The sequence below is a fragment of the Lonchura striata genome, chromosome 4 (assembly GCF_050655825.1).
Source record: "Lonchura striata isolate lonStrDom1 chromosome 4, ASM5065582v1, whole genome shotgun sequence".
In the NCBI taxonomy this organism is placed as follows: Eukaryota; Metazoa; Chordata; class Aves; order Passeriformes; family Estrildidae; genus Lonchura; species Lonchura striata.
Window position 1 is genome coordinate 669,113 of NC_140706.1, and position 18,421 is coordinate 687,533.

At 52.7% G+C, this 18,421-nt stretch overlaps 1 protein-coding gene across 6 annotated transcripts in view; it reads right to left on the reverse strand.

Moving 5' to 3' along the window:
• The window catches only part of ALMS1 (ALMS1 centrosome and basal body associated protein), a 52,353-nt gene that overhangs the window by 27,955 nt on the left and 5,977 nt on the right, over nucleotides 1-18,421 (reverse strand). For 4 of the 6 annotated variants that reach the window (XR_014954562.1, XR_014954567.1, XR_014954566.1 and 1 more), the window contains exons 2-6: nucleotides 13,867-13,969; nucleotides 10,861-12,892; nucleotides 8,105-8,264; nucleotides 5,894-7,489; nucleotides 4,589-4,809 (exon numbers count right to left, since the gene is read on the reverse strand). Coding sequence is in view for 1 of the 6 variants with exons in the window: in XM_085577301.1 (XP_085433427.1) it covers nucleotides 4,589-4,809; nucleotides 5,894-7,489; nucleotides 8,105-8,264; nucleotides 10,861-12,892; nucleotides 13,867-13,969 (4,112 nt within the window). In the remaining 5 variants the exon portion in view is untranslated. The remainder of the gene's footprint in view (nucleotides 1-4,588; nucleotides 4,810-5,893; nucleotides 7,490-8,104; nucleotides 8,265-10,860; nucleotides 12,893-13,866; nucleotides 13,970-18,421) is intronic. The other 2 variants (XR_014954564.1, XR_014954565.1) reach the window with 2 other exon arrangements.

Consider the following 18,421-nt stretch of genomic DNA (forward strand, 5'->3'; position numbering starts at 1 on the left):
GGAGGGAACCCAGCCAAGGAATTAGTTCCTTAACGTCCCCAGCTGTAAGGAACTCATTAAACTTTATCCTTTTGAAGTGCCAAGTGACCGTGCCCAGCCATTTCCCAGGCCAGGGCTGGTCCCACCACAGGAGGGGCTGCCCCTGGAGCCCTGGCAGTGCCCAGGGCAGGCTGGAGCCTGGCAGCAGCCCGGGGCAGTGGAGCCCACCCCGTGCCAGGAGCAGCAGCTCTCCCACCCCTGCCCTTCAGGTCTGCTGTGGGCATCTGGGGCAGGACAGGGCTCACACACAATTCCATGGGGACCCAGCCCTCCCATCCCCACGTCCCAGGCGTGTGGGGCTCTGTGCACCCTCCTGTGCACAGAACTTCTGCAGTGGCCTCAAGTTGCACCAGAGCACGTTGAGAAAGGATCTCGGGACCAATTTCTCCCTGGAAAGGGTTAGCAGGCATTGGAACAGGGACCTGGTGGTGTCACCATCCCTGGAATTGCTCAAACATGTATGGGTTAGGCACTTGAGGAGACTCTGGTGCTGAATATGGTGGTGCTGTTTGATGGTTGGACTTGATGATTTTGGAGGCCTTTTCCAACCCGAATGATTCCATGATTCCAACCATCAGCATGAATTTATTCATTCAAGTACAACCCAAAATTCCAGCACTTCCACTGAAGAGAGTAAATCTGAGATAAATGTGCTGCCATGGAGATGGGCCAGATAAGCTGACTTAGAGAAAAAAGACACAAAAATCTAGGTTATATTTACTTTTTCCTACTGGTTGGGCCAACTGTGGAAGCAGCAGAGTGTACTCCAGTCATGAAGCACCACGGGCCCCTGGGTGATTATATCCCCATCAACCAGTGGGAATTTGGCAAGGAAAAGCAGCGGGAAGCATTTTTGGTGTAAAGCAAACATATAAACAAGTATTTCACAACAGCTTTCCCAGCCTTTCTCCACCCCAGATATCCTGACAGCAGCAACTACTCCAGCAGGGCCTGGATCACTATCCCACTTCTCTATCCCACTTCTCTATCCCTTTATGGATTTTAAGGCAAAAAATGGGTTTATTTGGCATTTCCCCCAGCCAGGAGGGGCTGTGGAAGAGCACAGGGATGATCCCAAGCCTTCTCCTCCCTGCACCACGTGCCAGTTCAACGGCCTGAGGTAATCCAGAGCAACTCCCACCCGCGAGAGCAGGCACAGAAGTTGTGATAAACTCATCTTCCCAAGCCTTTCACATGTTTTATTGTGCCTCTTATGTGTCATGCTTCCAAAAAAGCTCCCTGTGCCATATGATCCACAGGAGCCTGCAGAGCAAATTTAGAGCTACAACTCCGTGAACTTCCTGGAGAAGTGAGAAAGCTCAAGGAGTGGAAAAGTACAGCAGGGAGTGGAGGAAAACGCTGCACCAAGGGGAAAGGAACCCACAGGGAAGGGGAGAGGGAGCATCTGGCACCCTAAAATAAGGTGGGGAGATCAGGTCCTCAACTTAGGAGGAAGATCCTGAGGTTGAAGATGCTGGAATTGTGTTTACACCCAACAGCAGCTCCAAACCTGCCACAGCAGGGACACCTCCCACTGCCCCAGGTGGATCCAGCCCCAGTGTCCAGCCTGGCCTTGGGCACTGCCAGGGATCCAGGGGCAGCCCCAGCAAATCTGGGAATTCCAGCCCAGCCCCTCCCACCCTCCCAGCCAGGAATTCCTTGCCAAGATCCCAGCCCAAGCTCCCCTTTCCCAGTGGGAGCCATTCCCTGGCTCCTGTCCCTCTGTCCCTTGTCCCCAGTCCCTCTCTAGCTCTCCTGGAGCCCCTGCAGGGACTCTGAGCATTCCCTGGAATTTTCCCTTCTCCAGGGGAACATTCCCAGCTCTGCCAGCCTGTTCATGTTGAATATTCCAGGGGTTTTGAGCCCTCCAGAGCACTCCAGGCCATGTTTGCAGCCCCTTGCAGTGCCCCTCCTGAAGCCTCTGCTCAGGCAGACGTGGGAAACCCGCAGGATTTTCCCTGCCTGTGACAAACACCTCCCTGAGACCCTCACCGGCCTCAAAAGGTGGAAAATCTTCCCAAGTGAAACATCCCAGAGAACTCCCCCAGGGCCCTGCTCCTTTCCCTGCCCTCAGAGCTCACACACTTCTCGTGGCAAACAGGAAAATGCCAAGAAAATCCAGGGGCACCTGAATTCCTGGAGCTGTCACCTCTGAAAGCGAGAGGCAGAGCCTGGACATTCCCAAAGAACACCCAGCCAAACCCGCCCCACAGGCACTGCACAGAGACCTGCTGGAGGAGTTGTTTGCTTCAGTAGGAACAGTTTGTCCTTCTCAGCCTGAAAAGTTTAGGAGAAGGAAAATGTCTTTTCCTAACCTCTGTGCTGTTCTTTTTAAGCCCATGCATGGCACTTTGGCTCTAAAACTTCCACCCTTACTGTACACAACAGTTCCCATTACATTTACAGCAGAATATTTTGCCTGGCTGTGTTTTTTTCAGTGCAATAGTTTTGAACAATCTGTATTTTTCAGTGACAGTGTTTGTCTTGGAGGGAAAAGTACATTTATCTTAAGTACAATAAAAAAACTCAGTGACCTTCACTCTGTAAATTCAAACCTTTTTTTATCTCAAATTAAAAACATTGCAGTGCAAAAGTACTTTCCAGATCAAAGCATGAGGTGCTGTGGTTGAACTAAAGTAATTTCTCAGGAGCCTGGTTTGCAACATTATGGGGAATTTCTTCTTACTCTAAATGGGGATAAAACAATCCCCAGCTGACACTGAGTCACAGCAAGGTAAAATCCTTGGGTCCACACTGCACAGAGTTCATTTTAGGGACAAAGTTGTGACCAACAAAATCTAAAATCTGGGGGGAAAAGCTTTGATGCCTCTGGTTTTGTATTTCTGTTTTGTTTCTTTTTTTTAAGAAATCTGAAATTTAAGAAATGTGAACTTCTAAAATATAATATTTATAATGCTATCATATATTAAATATTTCTATATTAAATATAATATATATCATTAAATTTTATATATATTATTAAAATGTATTCTTTTATGTGTATAATTTATTTCGATAATAATTGTTAATAAAATAGTCACTTTCTTTTTCCCCAGTTGCCCAGAGATTCCACCAGCCAGGAATAGCTGGGAAGCTGGGCCTGACGGGGTTTGGGAGCTGCTGTGTCTCCTCCCAGCACTGCTGATGCAGAGAAGCTCAGAACACAGAGTACTCCTAAAGCACAACTGTCACTCCTGCTAATGCAGGGCTTTTAATTAAAACAAACAAACCAACCCCTGCTGCTTTTCCCAGGAGGCAGGCAGGCTGCAGGAGAAAACAGGAAAATAATCACAGGAAAAAATAAAGAGGGAGCTCTTCCTAAAGCTCAGGGCACTTGTCTGAACCACCAGTCCCTAAAAACCTTGCCCTAGTCACCCTGGAGACCAGAGCAGTGCCAGAAACTGCATTTAAAGTGAAAACAAAGGTAACACTCCTGCTCAGACAAACTGCAGCCCAGACATGCGTTCTGTAATGAACTAGAAACACTCCAGGGGAGATGCACCACCCATGGCAGCTCCAGTCAGAGCTGCAGAGCCTGACCCTCCTCAGCCCTGAGCCCTGAGCCCTGAGCCTGCCCCAGCCCAGCACAGCCACCCCCACGCTCCCCCAGACACTGCCCAGCTCTCTGGAGAACACCCTGTGTGCCAGCATCCTCACCTGCAGCAGCCTGGAGCAGCCCTGTCCTTCCCTGTCCTTCCCTGTCCTTCCCTTCCCTGTCCTTCCCTTCCCTGTCCTTCCCTTCCCTTCCCTTCCCTTCCCTTCCCTTCCCTTCCCTTCCCTTCCCTTCCCTTCCCTTCCCTTCCCTTCCCTTCCCTTCCCTTCCCTTCCCTTCCCTTCCCTTCCCTTCCCTTCCCTTCCCTTCCCTGTTCTTTTGAGAGTTTTAAAGTTCCTATACATCTTCTGATATTTACATATTTCAGCAGAGCTTTCTCACACTGCTCATGTAAACAATGATTGCTTTGCATTTTTCTTTGTGTGAGGAGAGGATTGATGGGCTGCTGCCTTGACCAGTGTGGTTGGAGAGGTGGCGGCTTCCCCCTCCAATCCACTGTCACTTTTGCTACGGTATATACACTGGAGTCAGAAAATAAAGTTTACTTTCTTAAGTTCTTTTTCTTTCCTTTTACATCTAGCCCGCCTCTGTGAGTTATTTTGTGCCACAGAGTGACACTGCCCTGCCCTCTGCCCCAGCACAGGAGGGCTCCAGCCCCCCTTCCCCAGGAGCCCCCAACCCAAAAATGCTGCCATTGCCCGGGGGTGCCCCATGCCACCCAGCTCCTGCCACCCGGGAGTTTCCCAGGCACCACCAGCTCCTCCACAAACGTTCTGTGGCAAGAATTCCTGCAGCCAACCCAGAACCAGGAGCTTTGGGCACTTCCCCACAGAACAGCAATCCTCCCCCACCCCTCTGTCCCCCATGCCTTCCTCTGGCACATCTGAGTGCCACCCCCAGGGCCAACCCACCCCAACGTGCCTGGGAAAAGCACAGAAACCCCAAAGCCCCCGAGGGCAGGGGCAGCAGCATTCCCCCAGCTGAGCTGCTCTGTACCTTGGCCTGTGCAGGTTTCATTCCCCCAGCTGAGCTGCTCTGTACCTTGGCCTGTGCAGGTTTCATTCCCCCAGCTGAGCTGCTCTGTACCTTGGCCTGTGCAGGTTTCCTGGCCTTCGGGAGCAGCTCTGCCTCGACTCCCTCCATCCTGGGCAGGGTCTCTTCATCCCAGTCTGGCCCACGCTCCTGGGACTGGCTGGCCAGCTTCAGCTTCACCCAGGCTGCCAAAAAAACAGACCAGCAGAGCTTTCCTTTCCCATTCCATCTACAAGAAGAGTCTTTAACTTCAAGGCAAGCTGTGCATGTCTGGTTAGCCCAGCTGAGAGAACAAAGAGCACACCAAATTCCAGAGCTCCTGCAATGACCAGGAATACAACAGCAAAGGGCTCCTTGAATGTCTCTTTGGAGAGATGGACCCAAGACTTTCCTGGTTCTGCCATCCTCACAGGCTCAGGCACAAGTCAGAGCTCACTCACACAATCCCTTCCCACATTCCTGACTTCATAACTGTGTGGACAAAGTAATCCCTTACAGTGATGTCAAGAAAAGAAAGTTTTCAAACTGGAGAAGCCCAATTCTACCCAATTCTGTCACAGCACAGAGGATTCCCCAGGGTCCTGCTTCTTTCCCTGCCCTCAGAGCTCACACACTTCCCGTGGCAAACAGGAAAATGCCAAGAAAATCCAGGGGCACCTGAATTCCTGGAGCTGTCACCTCTGAAAGCGAGAGGCAGAGCCTGAACATTGCCAAAGAACACCCAGCCAAACCCGCCCCACAGGCACTGCACAGAGACCTGCTGGAAGTCAGAAGATCCCTGGGAAGTGCCCCTCACTGAAGCCCTCTCCATGAAAGCTTCTCATTACACTACATGAGAAATAACCAATATATAATCTCCTTCAGGCAGGGAGCAGCCTCATCCCATCACTCCAAGCAACCCCTGACACAAACCCGCCCCAGAACGTGCCAAAGCCAGCCCAGCACGTGCCAAAGGCAGCCCAGCACGTGCCAAAGGCAGCCCAAGACGTGCCAAAGCCACCCCAGCACGTGCCAAAGTCACCCCAGCACGTGCCAAAGCCACCCCAGCACGTGCCAAAGGCAGCCCAGGCTGTGCCAAAGGCAGCCCAGCACATGCCAAACCCACCCCCGGATGTGCCAAAGCCAGCCCAGCATGTGCCAAAGCCAGTCCAGGATGTGCCAAAGGCAGCCAAGGATGTGCCAAAGCCACCCCAGGATGTGCCAAAGCCACCCCAGCACGTGCCAAAGCCACCCCAGGCCATGCCACGGGCAGCTGAGGGGCTCTCTCACCTCGGATCTTGCTCTCGTGCTCCTCGGCACTCCTCAGGAGGCGGCTGGCAGGGATCCCGGGGGAGGTGGTGCCCAGGAGGCTGCGGACACGGGCTGCCAGGGAGTCACCACTGCTGCTGCTGCTGCCTGCCCGGCTCCTGGCACTGCCAGCCCCGGGCAGGCTGCTCTGGAACAGCCCTGGGGCACTGCCAGCCCCGGGCAGGCTGCTCTGGAACGGCCCCGGGGCACTGCCAGCCCCGGGCACGCTGCTCTGGAACGGCCCCGGGGCACTGCCAGCCCCGGGCACGCTGCTCTGGAACGGCCCCGGGGCACTGCCAGCCCCGGGCAGGCTGCTCTGGAACAGCCCTGGGGCACTGCCAGCCCCGGGCAGGCTGCTCTGGAACGGCCCCGGGGCACTGCCAGCCCCGGGCACGCTGCTCTGGAACGGCCCCGGGGCACTGCCAGCCCCGGGCACGCTGCTCTGGAACAGCCCCGGGGCACTGCCCAGCTCCTGGGAGCGCCCAGGCCTCCCCAGCAGGCTCCTGACACGGGCGCTGAGGGAATCCCCACTGCTGCTGTCCTCGCTGCCCCGCGTCCCTGCTGCCCTCCCGGGCTGGCACGGGGAGCCCTGGGAGCCCCCCAGGCCGGCAGGGACGCTGCCCAGGGGCTGCAGGGCAGGAGGATGGCCCGGCCCTGGAGCTGTGCTGGCACTCAGGCGGCTGCTGGCACTGCTCTGTGCCAGCCCCACAGGGGCAGCCTGGCTCCTGCCCATGGTCACGCCGCTGCACCCCTCTGGCTCCGACCTGCCCGTGGATTTCCCCGTCCTTGGCTCCAAGGCCATTCCCTTCAGCCCCTCCCTGCGCTGGGAACTGACAGCCAGAGGCTCTCCCCATGGCAGCTGGCAGCTGGCAGGGGGCAGAGGATGCATCCCCAGCCCCTGTCCCTGCTCTCCGCTCTGGACCACGGCCTCATCCCACGACAGTCTCCTCTGCAGCTCAGGGATCCGGTCCTGGCCTAACCTGGCACCCTTGGGATCCTGCCCAGGCTCCCTGCAGGGGGCTGTGGGCCGAGCAGCACGGCTCCAGCTGGCAGCGAGACCCTCTGCCCGTGCCAGCAGCTCCCGCAGCTCCCGCAGCGCCCCGGGCCCCAGCAGGGAATGCCCTCCCTGCCCCTGGCTGCTCTCACTGCCCACACCGGAGCTCTGGGATGCTCTGTCCAAATCCGTGTCGTGCCCAGCCCCAGACAGCGTCCCCGCAGCCCATCCCTGCCCGCTGCTGCCCGAGCTCCGGGACTCAGGGCCAGCAGGGGCACCCCCAGCCCGGGCAGCCCTGCCCGGGGAGCGGCCGGGCACGTCCTGCTCTGCCCCAGCAGCTCCCTGTGCACCCCGGGGTGGCCCGCCCGGGGCAGCCCCCGGCAGCTGGGCGCCTGGCACGGTGCCCTGGCCGGGTGGGCGCTCCCCGGGGAGCCTGGGGGAGCTGGGGCACGGCTCCCGGGGGGACGGCAGCTCCCGCTCCTGCCCCCAGCCAGCCTCGGAGCCCGCGGCCAGGGACACGCTCAGAGGGGACACGTCCGAGCCACGGCTTGCCTGGCACATCTCAAAGGCTGGCAGCAGTGCACCTGCAAAGGAACAGAGCACAGATCACTGCCGGGGGCTCCAGAACGCAGCGCACAGCCCTGACTGTGCCACAGCGCACACCGAGCGAGGACAGAGCGGGAAAGTATTTAAGGTGTGCTCTTAGCATGGCACCTGAACCAAGATCTCCATGAGAATTGCCTCCTGACAGAAATCTCAGGAGTACTTCAGATAGATATCAGACAAAATACAAACTTATCAGAGTTGTGTTATTTAACTAATTATAATTGTTATAGTATACATATACCAATTATAAGTAGTTACATAATAATATATAATGTATATTATTAATATTAGGTGTATTATAATATAATAATGTAATACAATATCTGCTATAATAATAATAGACAATTAGAATTAGTTATTAATAATAATCTATCCCAATAATTATTATTTATTGACTAATTATAATTTTAATTGGCTATAAATACTTATAACTGTTAAAATTAATTATATAATAACATATAACATATATTATTAATAATCTTGGTTATATAGTAATATAATGTAATAAAGGCAAATATCATACAACAATATACAACAATTAGGATTAGTTCTTAGCAATAAGCCAGCGCAGGGAAAGAAGCAAAGCCCCGTACCCTGAGCCCGCGGGGGAGCCTCGCTCAGGGTGCCCAGGGCGGGCTGCAGGCTCCTGGGCTGCCAGGGGGAGAACTCCAGCTCGCACAGGGACCCCCGCGGCACGAAGGGCGCCAGGATGGTGCCAGGGGACTGCTGGATGCCCAGGTTCCGCAGGTACACCTGGGGGAACAGCACACGGTGCCAACCGGGGCAGGACGCAGCAGAGCCCTGCCAGCCTCGCCCCGGGCACGGCACTGCCAGCCAGGCTGCCCAGGGAGAGAGCCCAGCCCAGCTGCTGGGAACTCCTCTCCACCTCACACACACAAATACAAACACAATCAAACACAAACACACACACAGAAACACAAACACAAACTCAGGGAGAGAGCCCAGCCTCGCCGCTGGGAGCTCCTGTCCACCTCACACACACAAATACAAACACAATCAGAAATACAAACACAAATTCAGGGAGAGAGCCCAGCCTCGCCGCTGGGAGCTCCTTCCCACCTCACACACACACACAAACACACACTCACACAAACACAATCAGAAATACAAACACACACACAGAAATACAAACACAAACTCACAAACTAACAAACACAAACAAACACAAACACAATCAGAAATACAAATGTCAACACACACAATCAGTAATACAAACACTAACTCTCACACACAAACTCACACACACTAAAACTCACACACAGACTCACACTAACTCACATACACACACTAACACACACTAACTAACTCACACACACTAGAACACACTAAGACTCACACACACACTCACACACACTAACTCAAACTCACACACACAATCTCACACACAGTCTCACACACTCCAACACAAACACACAGCTGTGGCTTCAAAGCCTCCTCCCTCCCCAGACAGCTGCTGCTCAGGAAACACTGGCAGGCTCGGGAATTCCAGGCAGCAGCAGGGAAGCTCCTGATTTTTTAGGACGAGTGTGGCCAAACCTTCCAGGCAAATGGTTGGGAGCACTTTTGTCAGGGCTGGTTTACACGCAGATGTTATATGCAGGGAAAAAATACAGACAAAATTTTCCTTGACTTCATCACCTGTAGGGCAAATTAATTTCAACTCATTCACTCTTATGTCCTCAACTAGCCAGGAAAATGAAATAAATTGATTACCTTACAGCTCCATTTCCTGTGATTTGATGAAACACTTCCACATTAACAGCCAGGTGAGTGACCTGATCTCCTTTAGTTTCCACTAAAGGAGCAACACTGTTCAGAACTAGGCTGAGAGTGTAATTATAGCCAGGAACAGAACTCATCTCTGTGGCTCATGAATGCCATTTCAAACACCCCCCTCCAATATTTATATTTGTTTCACCACGGGTTTGCAAAGACAACAGAGGGAAAAGAGCTTCCAGAGCACATTCCCAAAGAGCTGGTGATTACGGAGTCATCTTGTGAGAGGAGCAGCCTCTTACTCAGAGGACAGTAACATGTTTGTCATTACCATAAATCTGCATCTCATTTGCTCCAGCACTCCCAGCTATTCTGCCCCGAAGGTGCTGCAGTGCTCTCCCCTGGCTCCAGCCCAGCCAGGGGAACCTGGATCAGCCAGGCAGGACACAGAGCAGGGAAGGGAGGAAGAGCTCTGAAGGTCCTGCATGAGGAACACTTCAATAATTCAGAACTGGGGCCTCAGGAACAGGAACAAAGTGAAAAAGCAGAGTGAGAAAATCACAGGAAAATAAGAAATTTCATTTCCAAGGAGTAGTGTTGGGTTTGCTGCTCCTGCAGAGCTGGGGGGAGCTCAGCTCTCCTCACTCAGCACCTGAACCTCACGTTTGGACAAGGAGAGATCTGAGAGAGCCACCAACTCCCCCTTCTCTCTCCTCCTGCTCCCCTGATGTCAGATTATGCCTTTTTCTGACCCAGAGATGGGATAACTGAGAGGTGTTTTAAAACTGTCATTCCATTTCCAGTCTCATGTGAAGGGTGAGACAATACAGATGTTATAATTCACACCATCACAATCAGAAGTTGACTATTTCCTAATTACAATACACTAGAAGTGTTTTTTGGCCTATCAGCTTTAGCCACAGCATGATGTAAATGCCTTAAAGCCAATCACCTAAAATTACCTGTGGGTCCCACTACAATGCATCTTTCAAAGCTCTATTTCTCCGAAGTATCCAGGCTTATTTGCAAGGCCATCCTTTGAAATTAGTTTCTGGTTCCATTTATCTCTCAACAATGCCTGTCCCATTCCATGGCATTTCTAAGTCAGCATTTCTTGTCTCAAGGTTTGCACTGTGTGAGCCTTCTGCCAGGCTTTGAGAGTTCTCCACAAATCCATTTCCTACACCCTGACACTCAGCTACCCCTGGGAACGACAAGAGACCTTTCCCATATCCAACCCTGTCTTTGTCCATGTTAAATGTTACTAAAAGTTATTTTTCCACCTGTATTTAAGCTAAGCTGAACCAGTAGCATGGATGAAATTCACTGTAGCACAAGGCTGTGTAAAACCATTTGTTTTGGCTTGTAGTGATTAGATCCTCTCCTAAAAGAGCAGTGGGGCAAAATGGAAAAGTGAAAAACAAATTGAAAACTCTGAAAAAAAAAAGGAAAACTCTAATAAAGAAATGGAAAACTCTAAAAAAGAAATGGAAAACTCGAAAAAAAAATATAAGTGAAAAAAAAGAGCGATAACTCTGGGAAAAGAAATGGCTAATGCTGGGGAAAAAATGGCTAACTCTGGAACCAGAGCTTGAATTAGAACCAAACTTACCGGGATCCTTTCTTCAATATTCAACTCTTCTTTCTTGGGAGTCTCCAGTGCTGCTCCAGGGGGGATGGGGCTGCTCCCTCCTGCACTGGGGCAGGGTCCAGGCACCACCAGGGCTTCCTGAGGCTCCCCAGGACCATCAGGAAAACTCAAACTCTCCAAGGAAATGGCTCCAAAGATGTCCATGATATCGTCACCACTGGGCATGCTGAGGCTGAGGGACTCACTTCCCTTCTCCTCACACTCCTGGTGCTCCTCAGCCGGGGAGCTCCCGTCCTTTCTGAGGAGCTGAGCAGCACTGGACACGAACACAGCCGGGGCCGAGCTTCGCCTCGCGGCGCTCCGCACGCCTTCAGCTGGAGATCCAGGAGCCACCTCTCGAGTGGTGGAGCTGCCAGAGCCCCCCAGAGCCCCGCAGAGCTGCCCTGGGCTGGCTCCAGCCAGGGCTCTGCTGCTGCTGCTCACGGCGTTGTCAGACCGGGACCTGCTCAGGGCAGGGGCAGGCAGCGCCTCTGGGAGGGGGAAACGCAAACTTCCCAGAGACCCTGTGCCCCCGCAGGCAGGAGCAGCATGGCCCTCGGCATCTCCAGGGCCTTTCTGCACTGGCAGCACACAGCTTGAAGCCCTGGGGCGGGCACTGGAGGCTTCCCTTGCAGGGGGAACCGCACCTGGGACACGTGAGCTGGTGGCATCGGGACCCTGCTGCGGCTGGCCCACGTCCCAGGCTCCCACCTTCTCCAGGAAGCCCAGCGAGGGCAGGGACTGCATCCTGCCAGGGCACGGGGATTCCAGCTCCAGGGACTCCAGACATGCTCCCACCTTCTCCAGGAAGCCCAGCGAGGGCAGGGACTGCATCCTGCCAGGGCACGGGGATTCCAGCTCCAGGGACTCCAGACATGCACAGGTCTTGTCCACAGCACTCTGGGGAGGCTGCTGCTCCCCAGGGCATCCAGGGGCAGGGGACTCCCCTGGGGCTTCTTCATTGGAATGGGAAGGAGAGGCCTGAAGGTCCGGAGTGATCTCCAGGACTCCAGCACGTCCTTCTGCCTTCCCAGCTTTCTTCAGGAACAGCCCTGGAGTGGACTGGAAGTTGGGATGAGCCAGGTGCAGGGAGAAGGAGCCCTCAGCTCCCAGACTGAAGGAAGGGGAGATCTCTGTGGCTCTGTGTCCCCTCTCTATGGAGCAGTCGGAGGCAGTCAGTTCATCCCTGCTCCCCGCGGGCTCTGCCTGCCCTGGGGAGTGCCCAGGGCACGGGGCAGCCTCCTGGGGCTGGCTGGGTGGCACAGCAGGGACCAGCCCCTCTGTGCCCAGCCTCCCTGCTGGCTGCTGCTGCTGGAGGGCCAGGAGAGCTCCCTGGGAGCCCCCGAGCTGCTCCCCACGTTCCTCCTGCGCTCCTCTGCCTGCCCCAGCAGCTGCTGCACAAAGAACATCTCGAGCGGCCGAGTTTGTAGCACGGCCTTTCCTCAGGATGTCACAGAAATTGCTCGGCAAACCAAGCTCAGGCACCTTCTTTCCATTTTCCAGCTTCTCCAGGACTCCTGCTCCACTCCCGACCGCTTTCACCTTTTCCTGCTGCATCCCCCTTTCACTTTTCTCCGAGAATTTGGTCAGTGCCGTTGTATAGGAGGAGTTTCCTGAGGAGGAGGAGGAGGATTCCTCCTGCCCCGGGGACTCCTTGTTGCCCTCTGACAGCTCAGAGCCAGCAGCTGGGCCATCACTGTCCTGGGAGGAGCGAGCACAGCAGTGTCCATCCTCCCCAGCCGTGCCCCAGGGCTGCTCCAGCCCCTTCCCCAGCCCCTCCTCTGGAGCTGGGGGTGCTGGATCCCCCCTGCCCCGGGGCCCTGCTGCCTCCTGCTGGGTGCCCCTGTCCCCTCTGTCCCCCCGGCTGCCCAGGGGCTCCGCAGGCAGGGCAGCAGCTCCAGGATCCGCCTGTCCCACGGGCTGGGAGTGCTGGCATGGACTGGGAAGGGCACTGCCGTGGACGTGGGGAGGCCCTGAATGCTCCAGGGATGCTCCAGAAACATCCGGGATTCCCCTGCAAGAAAAGTGAACTTCTGATCATTTCTTTTATTTCAGCATCGCTGGTTTAAATCAGAAACAAAAGAACCTCAGTGACAACTGGGGGTTAGCAATATTCACACAAATACCCATAAATGCATCCCCTAAAGGGGCAAAACCCAAAGGAATGCAAAGAAACATCAAAAATCTCCTATAAAACAAAGGCTCAAAAATAATATAACAATTATAACAATTTTTACTTAGTATGGCAATATTTTTCAACCTGTTTAGGACTGAAACATGTTTTACTGACAGGCTGTAATTAGTTACATAAATAAATAAAATTAGCTAAGTAAAATATGCAACATGTACTTACACATATCACAGCTTGCCTTTGATTTTTTAATATAAATCACCTAATTCAGTTCATGATATCAATTATTTTTTTAAAGGACATAAAAGCAGCCAGGACTCAGATAAGCAACGAATTCCTATAAAATTCTAATTCTCATATTGGGGATTGCTTAATTAATAGTTCCTTTATATTAAACATACCATCAAATCCTAATAAATATTATTCCACGCAAGCAGAGCACCTCGAAATGAAGGTGACAAAGCCTTTTACTGAAACGGCTTTCTTTATGCATTTTAACCCCAAATTTGTACTGTAAATTACACACTGGCTCCAGCATAAACCACAACACTGTCCATGTATGTTTTCCTCCTGCAAATGCAGAAATCTGATCTTTGTCCCCAAAATTTCATGAAGTTTATTCCAGAGATGTTGAAGAGGGTGGAGTTCCTCATTTTCCCCGGATACCTCAGCAGACAAGCTCAGAAGAGCCTGGTCCTGCTTCTCCCTTGCTCAACCTCTTCTGAAGGCAAAATCCAGAGGTGCCTTCTCTCCACACAGCCCCAAACCCCCATTTCTGAGCCCAGGCCCTGCCTTTACCCATCACCCAGTGCAGAACCAGCCAGGGGAAAGGAACAGCCCCAGGAACCCCATCCCACCTCAGGGGAAGGAAATCCATCTGGGATCCCTGCAGGAACGTCTCAGCCAGGGCTGGGCTCAGCAGCAGGGGCAGGCAGGGGGAGAATCTGCTCTCCTGGATAGCTGGGAAAGAGAAAACACCAACAGGGCACTGAGAGCTGGCAGCAAGCCTCACAGCCCCAGAGATGCCCAAAGATCCCAGCCGCACATCCCCAAAGATCCCCAAAGATCCCAGCCCCACATTCCCAAAGATCCCCAAAGATCCCAGCCCCACATTCCCAAAGACCCCAGCTACACATCCCCAAAGATTCTGGCCTCCCATCCCCAAAGATCCCAGCCCACATCCCCAAAGATGCCCAAAGATCCCAGCCCCACATTGCCAAAGATCCCAGCCTCACAGCTGCAGAGATCCCCAAAGATCCCAGCCCCACATTCCCAAAAATCCCCAAAGATCCCGGCCTCACATCCCCAAAGATCCCAGCCCCACATTCCCAAAGACCCTGGTCTCACATCCCCAAAGATCCCAGCTGCACATCCCCAAAGATCCCAGCCCCACCTCCCCAAAAATCCCAGCCCCACATTCCCAAAGATCCTGGTCTCACATCCCCAAAGATCCCAGCTGCACATCCCCAAAGATCCCAGCCCCACCTCCCCAAAAATCCCAGCCCCACATTCCCAAAGATCCTGGTCTCACATCCCCAAAGATCCCAGCTGCACATCCCCAAAGATCCCAGCCCCACACCCCAAAGCCTCCAGCCACAGGGAAGGGAAGGCAATCCCACCCCTGAGGCCTGGAGCCTCCTCCCTCCTGGATTAAATTCAGCTTTCTCAGCCCCTACCAAACCCAAGCACTCACCCCTGGCACTGCCATCCCAAACTCATCCCAGATTTCCTTCTGTGCCATCCCATCCCTGCTTGTTTCCAGGTGGGATGTCACAGGGATTTGAACCCATCACTTCTCACTGTACAACCCAAGATCCCACAGATTCCCTTCTCTGTTTTCCATAAACCCTGATCCCAGCAAAGGCTCTGTGCCATTGTTTTCCTGAGGGACTCAAGTTGAAGTAACAATCAAACCCAGCAGAGTGATGATTGCTGCAGCAATTCTAGTTTCTATCCTGCATTTCTTTGCTCTTTGGGGTACTTGGTGGTTTTTCCCAGCTCATTGCTTACAAAAACAAATGGAAATTGTTCATACCACGAGAATAAAACAACTCTAATATAGATAGAATTATCTGTGGGGTTTAGATACAACTGTACGTTTGGGGGTGTTTTCCTTTTAACTCTAAGCTGGTGTCTGAGAAGTGCAAATAACTACAGACATGTCTGAGGGGTGCAAAGCAATACTCCCAGTATTCAAAGCAAGCCTTGATTATTAAAGAGAAAGAGCTATCTGTGGTCACAAGAGTGACTTCCCAACCCAGAAATGCCATTTATTTAATTTAGGCTCATTAGTTTCCAACCACTCAGACATGGCACAGTCTGCAGCACTTAGAGGAGCACAGTCACATCAGAAAAATGAGCATTACACACAAAAAATCCAATTTTCATTCCATCAGCTCCAGCCCAAGGCATCTCTACCCACACTGCATCACCTGACCAGGGGCAGCCAACCACAAGGCAACCTTGCTTATTAATTTTTTTTTATTTAATACTTCCAATTAACATTTTTAATTACTTTAGAACACTAGGTACTGAGAGGATACTTGGCCAGATAGAATAACTGAATTTGCAATACCAAATATGATTAAAATGCTTTTTTTGGAAGCTTAGAGAAAGGAAATGAGCTTAAAAGATAGGTCTAAATAGCTATTCCTGAGCATTATGACAGCAGGAGGAATTCCAGAGGGCTCAACCCACACTGGGAAGCAGAGCTGGATGGCAAAATTCATCCTGACACACGTGGAAGTGGGAAAAGGAGAGGAGCAGCACAGAGGGAGCAGAGCCAAGAAGGAAGCAGAAGGGTCAGGAAAACTCAACTGCAACTCAGCAGCTCCTCGGGGCCCTGCTCCACCAACAGAACACCCCAAAGTGGGATTAAAGGGGCAGCCCCGAGGGAACAGTGGGATTGGGGCAGTGATGGGATTGGGGCAGTGATGGGACTGGGATTGGGGCAGAGATGGGAACATGGGATTGGGGCAGTGATGGGATTGGGATTGGGGCAGAGATGGGAACATGGGATTGGGGCAGTGATGGGATTGGGATTGGGGCAGTGATGGGATTGGGATTGGGGCAGAGATGGGAACATGGGATTGGGGCAGTGATGGGATTGGGATTGGGGCAGAGATGGGAACATGGGATTGGGGTAGTGATGGGAAGAGTGGGATTGGGGCAGTGATGGGAACATGGGATTGGGGCAGTGATGGGATTGGGATTGGGGCAGTGATGGGAACATGGGATTGGGGCAGTGATGGGATTGGGACTGGGGCAGAGATGGGAACATGGGATTGGGGCAGTGATGGGAAGAGTGGGATTGGGGCAGTGATGGGATTGGGGCAGTGATGGGAAGAGTGGGATTGGGGCAGAGAGGGAACATGGGATTGGGGCAGTGATGGGATTGGGATTGGGGCAGTGATGGGAACATGGGATTGGGGCAGTGTTGGGATTGGGATTGGGGCAGAGATGGGAACAGTGGGATTGGGGCAGTGATGGGATTGGGATTGGGGTAGTGATGGGAACATGGGATTGGGGCAGTGATGGGATTGGGATTGGGGCAGAGATGGGAACAGTGGGATTGGGGCAGTGATGGGAACAGTGGGATTGGGGCAGTGATGGGAACAGTGGGATTGGGGCAGTGATGGGATTGGGATTGGGCAGTGATGGGATTGGGATTGGGGCAGTGATGGGATTGGGATTGGGGCAGTGATGGGATTGGGATTGGGGCAGAGATGGGAACATGGGATTGGGGCAGTGATGGGAAGAGTGGGATTGGGGCAGTGATGAGATTGGGATTGGGGCAGTGATGGGATTGGGGCAGAGATGGGAACATGGGATTGGGGCAGTGATGGGATTGGGATTGGGGCAGAGATGGGAACATGGGATTGGGGCAGTGATGGGAACATGGGATTGGGGCAGTGATGGGTTGGGACAGAGAGGGGATTGGGATTGGGGCAGTGATGGGATTGGTGGGATTGGGGCAGAGATGGGACTGGGGCAGTGACAGGATTGGGGCACTGAGGGGACTGGGATTGGGGCAGAGAGGGAATTGGGACTGGGGCAGAGATGGGATTGGTGGGATTGGGGCAGAGATAGGACTGAGGCAGAGATGGGACTGGGGCAGAGACAGGATTTAATCACTCTGAACCCCAATTTAAAACCAGGAGCAGGAGGCTGAGCCAATTCCCTGTGATGTCCCTCACGCTCCCCTCAAACACACAGAGAACAGAGGGGTTTGTCCAGGGCTGGCACTGGATTTTCCACTCCCAATTCCCAACAAGTGACTGGGAGCACACAGGATTTCCAGTGCCTTTGGCCCACCCAGCACATGTTCCCTCCAGGAGTTTTTCACTGTTACACTCGGGAATATTGAGCAGATTCATCTGCATACAGAATTGCATTAAAGATGCAAACCAGTGTTTTTTAAGAAACATTAAGTAAATTGGAATCTGAACTCTCTCAGCTGTGTTAGATGGAGTTTTCCCCCTCCCGAAAATTGTTTTCTATTTAAAATGGCATTAGTGAACAAATAATAATAATTGCAGCTATCAAATCAGACTTGTCAGCTCCCATCATGACACACTTCATGTGGCAGAACTGGCACCTTATTTTTAGTCATGCAAGAAAGGAGGAAAACAAGCTTTTCTGATTTCAGCTTAACTTCTCCACTTTGAATGAGAACGTATTTTTGAGCTAAACTGAAAAGCAGGAGTGATTAAAGAACAGGATTTTACACACACACACAAAAATAGGGTGTGCTTTGGAAATGAAGAAACAAAGAGGACTAAGGGAGGGAGCAGAAAATAATAGGGGAAAAAAGCTGTCAAAACCAGATGTTGCCAATCCTTTGTGTACAGAGATTAATGAAGTAGATGTGCATATACAGGCACATACACACACCCCATAAATCACAACATTTGGCTGATAAATGAGTGCTTTCAGCTCTATTATACCAACAAAAACCTAAGTGCCACTCGACATTTGTTTTAAGAAACTCAAACAGATGAAAAAGTGACTGAACACTCTCCATGAGCAGGAAACTCAGCCCAACCATTCCCAGCTCAAACCATTCCCAGCTCAGCCATTCCCAGCCCAACCATTCCCAGCCCAAACCATTCCCAGCCCAAACCATTCCCAGCCCAACCCATTCCCCCTCAGTCAGAGCAGCCTGAGGGGATGCAGGAGGAACCAGCAGGACAAGGAAAATCACTCGTTTCAAGATCAGACCTCACACACCAAACACCTGCAGAGCTGTGCCCTCACCCTGGGATCCCTCACCTGGTCCCACCCTGGGATCCCTCACCTGCTCCCTGGCTTCTCCCAGGAGTGCTCTGGTTTTGCCATGTGGCAGTTATCTGCTGGGGCTGACAGCTCCCACCTTTTCCCAGGAATTCCCCAGGGATCTGCTGGGGCTGACAG